Genomic DNA, 8521 nt, shown 5'->3' on the forward strand with positions numbered 1-8521 from the left:
CCGGCGCCTATTTATACTATAGTCGCACCGGTAGTGACGTCATGGCTGTCGCCGGCCAACGAGTTGGTGTTTTTTCAATGTATGCTTCAGACACGGGTCACGACGAGGCGTTCCCCATAGCGACCCCTAGAGGACGCAGTTCGAAGTTCCCATGAAAGGGAACTGTGGTTATACAAATGGTAATCAATACGCCAAAAAAAAACAAAAAAAAACATGGTTACTACACTTTTACTAAAATAAACCATGGTTAATTTTTATAAGTGGAGGCCATTCGCACAGAACACTTTTTTTTTTTTTTTTTTTTGCATTTAAAAATGAGAGACACAAGTCAGTTTTCAAAGCAAAAATGCGAGACAGGGCAGTGAAATGGGGAAAAAACGGTCTCGTTTTTTAAAAGTTGTTTTTTAAAACTTGTTTTCCATCTTATGATCTAAAACGTATTTTAATTTAAGCACCGTGTTTTCAGAGCACTATGTCATGTTTGAAATGCTGCATAAGTCATACATGTCCGTCTAGCACGTGTTTACACAGAAAAACAATGGAAAAGTAGCACAGTGGAATGGAAAAACACATTCTGTGTGAATGGCCCCTAAGAGTTTGGAACAACAGTGAGTGAGTAAATAGTCCTTTCTTGGCAAACAATATAATTAAATTAGCAAGATTTTCCATGATCAACCAGCTACCAAGCTTGTTTTGCATGGCTAGACTATTCATGCTGCTCTTAATTAATGAAAATGTTAGCTAGCTAAGGCTAGCTTCACAAAGACATACAATGAGCACCCAATGGCGAAAATGGGCTTTTCAATTCACAGGCCAAGAGAAACTATTATGCTATACTTATTATAGAAAGTTAAGAACAAGAGCCATGTGTGGAATTGTGGTAAATGTGTAGTGGTTTGTTATGAAATCTTGTTGTGTTGACATTGTTATTAGTTCTTTAGCGCTGACCCTGAGCAGTGCCCTTGTTGCTGCAGTTCAGTAACTTCACCCTGAGCAAATAAGGCCCTGAGAGTTTATTTGAACTGGTTTATGGCAGCGCTGATGATCGAGTGATGAAAAGCAAAAGGGAGCTACAGATCTGGAGCACTTGGCAATTGATTTTGTGTTGTTGCATGAATGGAAGTGCTTTATTTTTGTTTCATCCTACTGGATGGTGACAGTTGGCATGCGTGGAAGAAATATGTCCTGAGGAGCTCAAAGGACAGGAAATTGAACAAAATAGTGCCTCATCTTTAAAGAAATAGTTCACCCAAAAATCCAAAAATGGAAATTCTGACAGAATTTACTCACCCATATGTTGCACCAAACTTTTATGTTATAATTTTTTTCTGTGAAACACATAAGGAGATGAGAAGGCGCGGTCACATTTATGGTTGTTCGCCAATTTTCACAGGCGAAATCCAGTCATTTCAATAGGAATTAATGAGTGAGGGTGAAAAATTTCCCAACACAGAAAAATATCCCCATTTCGCAACAGATTCATATTGAAAACTGCTTGGTTTGGAAGGGACCTCTGTGTGAGTTGTGCTTCATACATCGTTGCAATATTTGGCAATGGACAATTAAACTTTTTTGCCTGGAAAACTTTGCTAATGTGACCGCACCTTCAGACAGAATGACAGAACTTCAGCTTAACGATATTTTCTCATGTGCTTCAGGTGATAAAAGCAGTGGATGAGGGTTATCGTCTTCCCCCACCCATGGAATGCCCTGCCACGCTTTACCAGCTGATGCTAGACTGCTGGCAGAAGGATCGAAACAACCGGCCAAAATTTGAGCAGATTGTCAGCATCCTGGACAAGCTCATCCGCAACCCCAGCAGTCTCAAAATCACGGCCAGCACCGCGTCCAGGTATGTCACCCAGGAGGACTGGCTCTGGACCGAGCCCTAGATGCTTGTTCTGATCCCAAATTGCCTTCTGCTGTTTCTTTGCTTCTTATCACGTTCAGATCATCTTCTCATGCTCCCTAATGAGAGGAAATGCTCTCTCTTCCTCCTGAACTCTAATTTGTATCTTTCCCTCAGGTCTAGATTAATCACACACTCCTACAGCTGGCCACATACAGTTATGACTGACTTGTTCTTGAGGCCGTGTTATTTTCTGCAGATTATTTTTCTAGACAAAATTGGTTTACTTTTGGAGCCAGTTTGCAGAAACAGTCCTCAGTAAGACAGGCAGTGTTTGTGATAAACATTTGCTGACGTCCTGTTTCTCTAGTATACAGGATGTAGTACTAATGTTATTCAAAGTATTATACACAACGTGGTCAAAAGTTAACACCCCCTTCTGGGTAACGGATTTGCCAAAACCCCTTTATTCTTATGAAGTCTTACTCATGACATTCTAGATTTGTGTTCGTTGTGGTAACAGTTTGGGAAAGATCCTTTTTCTGTTCCAGCATGACAGTGCTCTTGTGCAAGGTCTATTTTGAAATGAGTTGACACTTTGCGGTGTGGAAAAACTTTCTGCAAATTCCTGCACAAAGTCCAAAGTCCAGACTTGAACCCCACTGAACACCTTTGGGATGAATTGGATTGGTGACTGTGAGCCACCAGTATCTCCCAGTGTCAGTTCCTGACCTCACTTTATGCACTTTTGACCATATTGTTTATTTGTATTACAAGGCTTTTATGCATCCTGATGTTACCAGATCGCACATTCATCTGGCAAATCTATGGTTAGATTTGCCAATCTAGATTTGAGAACATGGTGTTCTTCGGGAGTATGTGGGAGTACTTCACGGTGTCTGTCAATTAATATTTAATCTCAAAATAATTTTTCTCAAAATAAATTCCTACTCTACTTTCCTCTGCTGCAATAAGGCTCAATTCACTAGAGTCTGTTACGGGTTGCCCCGTGTGGTGTGGACGTAAGTGGTACAACCAGTAGCTCTATTATTATGAAGTATGTAACAGTGACTAATGGTTCCTTAAGAAAGTGAAAATGGGTCCCAGGGAGTTAGCATGTAATTTTCCTGATTGGCTTTTAACATGGCCGATTGGGGTCCAGCGCTGGGCCCAGGTGATTTATGGCTCTCCGGGCGAGACACACTCTGAGGTTCCGCTGCCGCCGGTCTGCAGTCACAGCTGCGTCCAAGCCCTTGCACTTCATTTATCTACATGCCCTGCATGCTAATGGGGCAGCATCCCAGCCATTAGGCCTAAAGGCCAGACCCGGAAAGAGATGGCGTGCAGATGCTCGGAAGTAAAATGTCGGCACTCTCGGGATGAGAGTAGGTGCATGATCCCAGAGCCTTTTCACAGCAAGAGATGCATTCTTGTCCGTGACGAAGCTACCCAGATGTTTCTCTGTGAGGAACGTCCTCCCTCCTTTCCCATCCCTAGAGAACTTTAAAAACATAATACTAAGCAGCCTCGGTTATTTAGAGGTCACTACATCAGAGGGGAGAGAGGAAAGCAAAAGAAAAGAGAGGGAACCAGCAGAGAGGCCGAGTGTTTACCTCTCTTCTTCCTCTCCCTCTGGCCTGTTGTGCTCCTGTCGACTGACGCCTCAGATCTCTGACGCCAGTAGCTGATGCAGTCAAATGCAGTGTGTATACACCAGAGTTTAAGCTATCACTTCTATACCCAACAACAAAGATTTTCTTTTTCACATTGTGAGTTTATGATAAGGATGCAGCTACACATCACAACAAACAAAAGAGGACTGGACATCTCTTGGTTTTCCTCTCTACTTTTTTTTCCCCCATGTTGACCTTTATAATTTCAAATACAGTTTATTTATCATATTACCATAGTAATACGTAAGTAGCTGAGTGAGTCAGTTAACTGTGATTAATCCTTCCCACCCCCCCGCATTTAACATGGTAATAAATGAAAGAACACTAAATAATAGGCCCACTTGTAAATATTAGGTTCTGCAGTTTGTTTGGGTGACAATTATAGCATCAATTTACACTATATAAAACTTTGAATAGAATTGGAAATACAAATATATAAACAATAATAAAAGAACTTTACCATATTTTGTAGACATAATTGACTGTGATTTTTTAAAATTATTTAATTAATTTATAAAAATTAAGATAGAACCCATTTAATTAAAAGGGTTATAAAATATGTTTTATTTACTGTTTTTATGTGCCATAATTAAGTTTAGAATTTAGTTTTCTTTGACAAGTTTAATGAAATTATTATTATTATTTTTTTTTTGTTACTAACTGTTTGCTGTGTTCTGTTTTGTGATTTCTTAGTACTGTGTTCTGTTTTGTGATTTTGTTGTTTTGCTTTGCTTTGCTTTGCTTTGTTTTGTTTTGTTTTGTTTTGTTTTGTTTTGCTTTGTTTTGTTTTGCTTTGTTTTGTTTTGCTTTGCTTTGCTTTTTGTTTTGCTTTGCTTTGCTTTGTTTTGTGTTTCATTTGGTACTTACTGTACCTTTAAGACTAAATGTAAACTTGCATGTGAAATTAGATACAGCAGTGCTGTGCACATAGTTACAAGCTGCAGGTTTGATGTTAAGTCCAATGTAATCTTCGCTGTCTCATCCTTAAATATAAGTCTTTTAACAAAGCTGCATCACGTTTAGAAAGGTTCACAAAACAACTGGCACATAAATGTGCTGCTCCAACTGTGAAGGTTAGACTAAAACGATCAAAGACATTGTTAAAAATAAACTTCAACCACTCTCTCCTGACATTAGAAAAGGATTTCTAAAGATCCTGAGTGCATCGGTGCAGTACTTGCAGACAGCTCTATTCAATGAGCTGTGTCAGCACTTACTGATCCTGTTTGCCAAGTAATTTGGATCCATTCAGCATTCTTTTCCAGTCAACTCAGCGTACATTGTTCTTTTATTTTCATCACACAGTAATGGAACACTGGGAACATGTGGATCTGAGTGCACTTCCTGCTATCTTAATTTGTTTATTTACATGAATATAAATATCAGTCACCAAAGGAATTGTAATCTCATTTGCGTCTGTTCCCCTGGTTCCAATCACCTGAATTGTGGATTTCAGATGCTGTGACATGATCACTTGTATTTATAACATCTATCTTTTATCTAGCATGCCCATACATTGGTTGTCAGAAACTGCAGAGACCTCAAATGAAGACCTCTGAATATCTGTACCTTTAAGAACTACCTAAATATCTTTCTATAATATTTAGTTCTAATTTTATATTAGTATTAGGATGATTTTAAACAGGCTATATTTTAAGTCACATTTAAATAAAATTTTGTATGCAAGGAATGCATTTTTTAATTCAGTTATTTTTTAAATTAATTTTAGTTTTTGAATTTTTTTTTTAATAAATTTTAGATGTATCATTAAAATGTTTTGTTTGACACTTTCACAATCTGGAATTGCTTTCATAATGTTGTTTTTAGAGGGCAACTCAATGTGATTACGTTATAAATTGTCCATATTTTCCCACCCACATGAAAAAAAATATTATAGCAATTTATAGTAAATTCTATAGTGTTTTTGAACCATACTATAGTAAAGTGTATTATACTGTATATATTATAGTATTTACAACACTTTGTTAATGAATGCTACAGCATACTGTAGTATTAACTATAGTGAACTGATAAAATATAATAAACACTGTAGTATACTTTAGTTTTTACTACAGTAAACTGTAGTGTATTGTAATATAATATACCCTAGAGTTGTAGAAATCTTAGTATAGTATTGGGTAAAATAATTTGTTTATATTACTATAGTTGTTATATTACCACAGCAACTAGAATTAGAATTACCACAACAAATTAATTCAAGTACTTTACTATAGTATGGTTCAAAAACACTATAGTTTTTACTATAAATTACTATAGTATTTTTTCATGTGGGCATAAAAGGATTACATATAAACATTTCCATACTGTATCTGCCAGTAACATGTTAAAAGTTTGTTGATTTAATTGAGTAGCTAATTAAACTTCACTTATATATACTGTATTTTTGTGTAGGTCTATAAATGCTTTGGTTAATAAGTTAGCCTTTTACCCATGCAATAAACAATGGAAACTAGTATTGGAATGTGAACAATGGGAAGTCATCAGAAACAGAGATGTCTGTGTATTCGAATAAACATTCCTAAATGTATTGCTTTCTTCCTACGGAATGCTTGCCATAACACAGATGGAGAGAATCAGTCCCACTTCTCTGCAGGTATTTCCGTATTGAGACCTTGGATGCAAGCTTGCATATCGGGTTTGAATGCCTTTGTGTTTAGCCTTTGCTTGCACTTTTATAAGCTTGTTTTTCTCCATAAATGACATTTGTCAAACGTGATGGGACTTGCAGACGGCCACAACTTCAGTGTTGTATTTTTTTCAGCATCAGCGAGTTGTGATCTCTTAAAAAGCTGTTGTGTATTAGTTCTACAAAAGTATTCTGCAAATGAAAGTTACTTGTGCTTAATTTCTGTTGGGCTGCACAAACAAATACTTTAATATTCACAATTCAACTAACAGTACATTCTCTGTTTTTCATCTCTTCTCAGACCGGTGAATCTGCTTCTGGACAGGACCAGCACTGACATCACTTCCTTTCACACAATGGGTGATTGGCTGGAGAGTGCGAGGACGTTGCCATGTAAAGATGCATTCCGTGGGGTCAGCTACAGCTCCTGTGATACACTGGCCAAAACCTCAGCAGAGTAAGAGTATTTTACTATACAGCCTTTCTCTTTTTTCTATTATAAAACTAAAATCTACACTACCGGTCAAAAGTTTGGAATAATAACAATTTTTTAATGTTTTCAAAAGAAGTCTCTTACTCCCACTAATGCTGCATTTATTTGATTAAAAATACAGTTAAAACTATATAGTTTTACAGTTACATTGTGAAATAGTTTTCTATATTAATATACTTTAAAATGTAATTTATTCCTGTAATGCAAAGCTGAATTTTCAGCATCATTACTCCAGTATTCAGTGTCACATGATCCTTCAGATAATCATTATAATATGATGATTTGGTGCTCGGTTATTTACAAAAAAATTCAAAAGTTACATTATACATTTACATTATAAATGTCTTTACCTTTCATCAATTTAATGCATCCTTGCTGAATAAAATAATTTATTTTAAATTAATTACATTTTTAAATATATTGGAAAACAGTTATTTTAAATTGTAATAATATTCCACAATATTGCCGTTTGTACTGTATTTTTTATCAAATATATGCAGCCTTTCAACAACATTAAAAAAGTTTTAATTATTCCAAACTTTTGAATGGTAGTGTATTTTTGTGAACAATCTTAAGTGCAAACATACTTTTGTTTATACTGTGCATATCATCAGTTTTGAAGGAACAGTCGAACATGAAAATTCTGTAATTTTCTCATTTGCTTGTTGTTTAGACCCAAATGATATTCTTTCTTCCATGAAACAAAAAAAGGGATTTTTTTATCGTCAGTTTTGATGTGTTTATTCCCTTATTTGGTCATTCTTCTATTATAATTGTCCCTGTGCTTAAGGGTTAGCATTCTGTACTTTGAAGTCCAAGGCAAAAGACAAGTGATATAATTTAAGTTCGTTGGCATAAAACAGTTTAAAACCAATGCAGAAGACGATGACAAATTTATTTACAGATCAGTTTCCAGTAAATGAAGCCCAGTTTTGGCTAATCCTTTAAAGGTGGCCATTACATTTGTTATTAATCTCCAGTGACAGTGCTTTAGTAATGTTTTCTTCTATTGTAATCCAATAAATGGAAGAAGAAGAAAAACAAAACCTCTTTTGCCAAAAATAAAAGTGCTGTCCTCCTATAATCCCCAGTCTTGGAAGCGATCTAACGGCTTGAGTTGGGCACATTCCCCTGAGTCAAACAAATTTCTAATAATATAGACTCTATTCTGCTCCACAGTATGGGTCTGCATTTATGGGAAATGCTTTGTAGATGCTGATTAGGAACCTTGCCTTGCCTGGTTAGCATCTCCTAAAACCACTTTTCGATTCCAATGACGGGGGTTTTGACAATGTAAATAATTTGACATTCATAACTTGAGGATGATCAAAGGGCCGGTCTGGGAACAGTGGCAGTGCTGTGCTGCATGTTGCCCTTAGGACTAAACATCTAAACACTCAGCAGTCTGTAATTAAGGCTGCTTGTGGTTATATTTTGTTCAGATGTCAGCGTAAATAATCGCATGCAAATAGCGGCCATCATCCATGACCCAGATTGGGTTATTTAACATGCAGTTCGTCTCTCAGTGTTTGGCCTTCGGTAGTGAGTGGACACCACCACTCTTTGACTGACCACAGAGTTAAAACAATTATTTTTGTGAATTTTAAGGGCAAATATGTTGATTTATATGCTTTAACTGCTGAAAAGACCAAGATCACCATTATATATATATATATATATATATATATATATATATATAACTTATTATAAGTTTTGCTGGTAAACAGCATCCATCAACTAAGCCAACATCAAACCATCACTAACCAGCCAAAGCGAAACCACACCAGAATAAACCACTACTCAGTAGTGTATAAAGTACCTGAAAGCCATACTCAAGTAAAAGTACAGATATCTTACCA

At 36.4% G+C, this 8521-nt stretch overlaps 1 protein-coding gene across 1 annotated transcript in view; it reads left to right on the top strand.

Annotated features, from left to right (window-relative positions):
* The window catches only part of LOC107738584 (ephrin type-A receptor 3-like), a 151014-nt gene that overhangs the window by 134990 nt on the left and 7503 nt on the right, over positions 1 to 8521 (top strand). Inside the window, exons 15-16 of the mRNA XM_016550351.1 lie at positions 1659 to 1852; positions 6471 to 6626. Of these exons, the coding sequence (XP_016405837.1) occupies positions 1659 to 1852; positions 6471 to 6626 (350 nt within the window). The remainder of the gene's footprint in view (positions 1 to 1658; positions 1853 to 6470; positions 6627 to 8521) is intronic.

This window comes from Sinocyclocheilus rhinocerous, unplaced genomic scaffold (genome assembly GCF_001515625.1).
Source record: "Sinocyclocheilus rhinocerous isolate Xijiao unplaced genomic scaffold, SAMN03320098_v1.1 scaffold581, whole genome shotgun sequence".
Lineage (NCBI taxonomy): Eukaryota > Metazoa > Chordata > Actinopteri > Cypriniformes > Cyprinidae > Sinocyclocheilus > Sinocyclocheilus rhinocerous.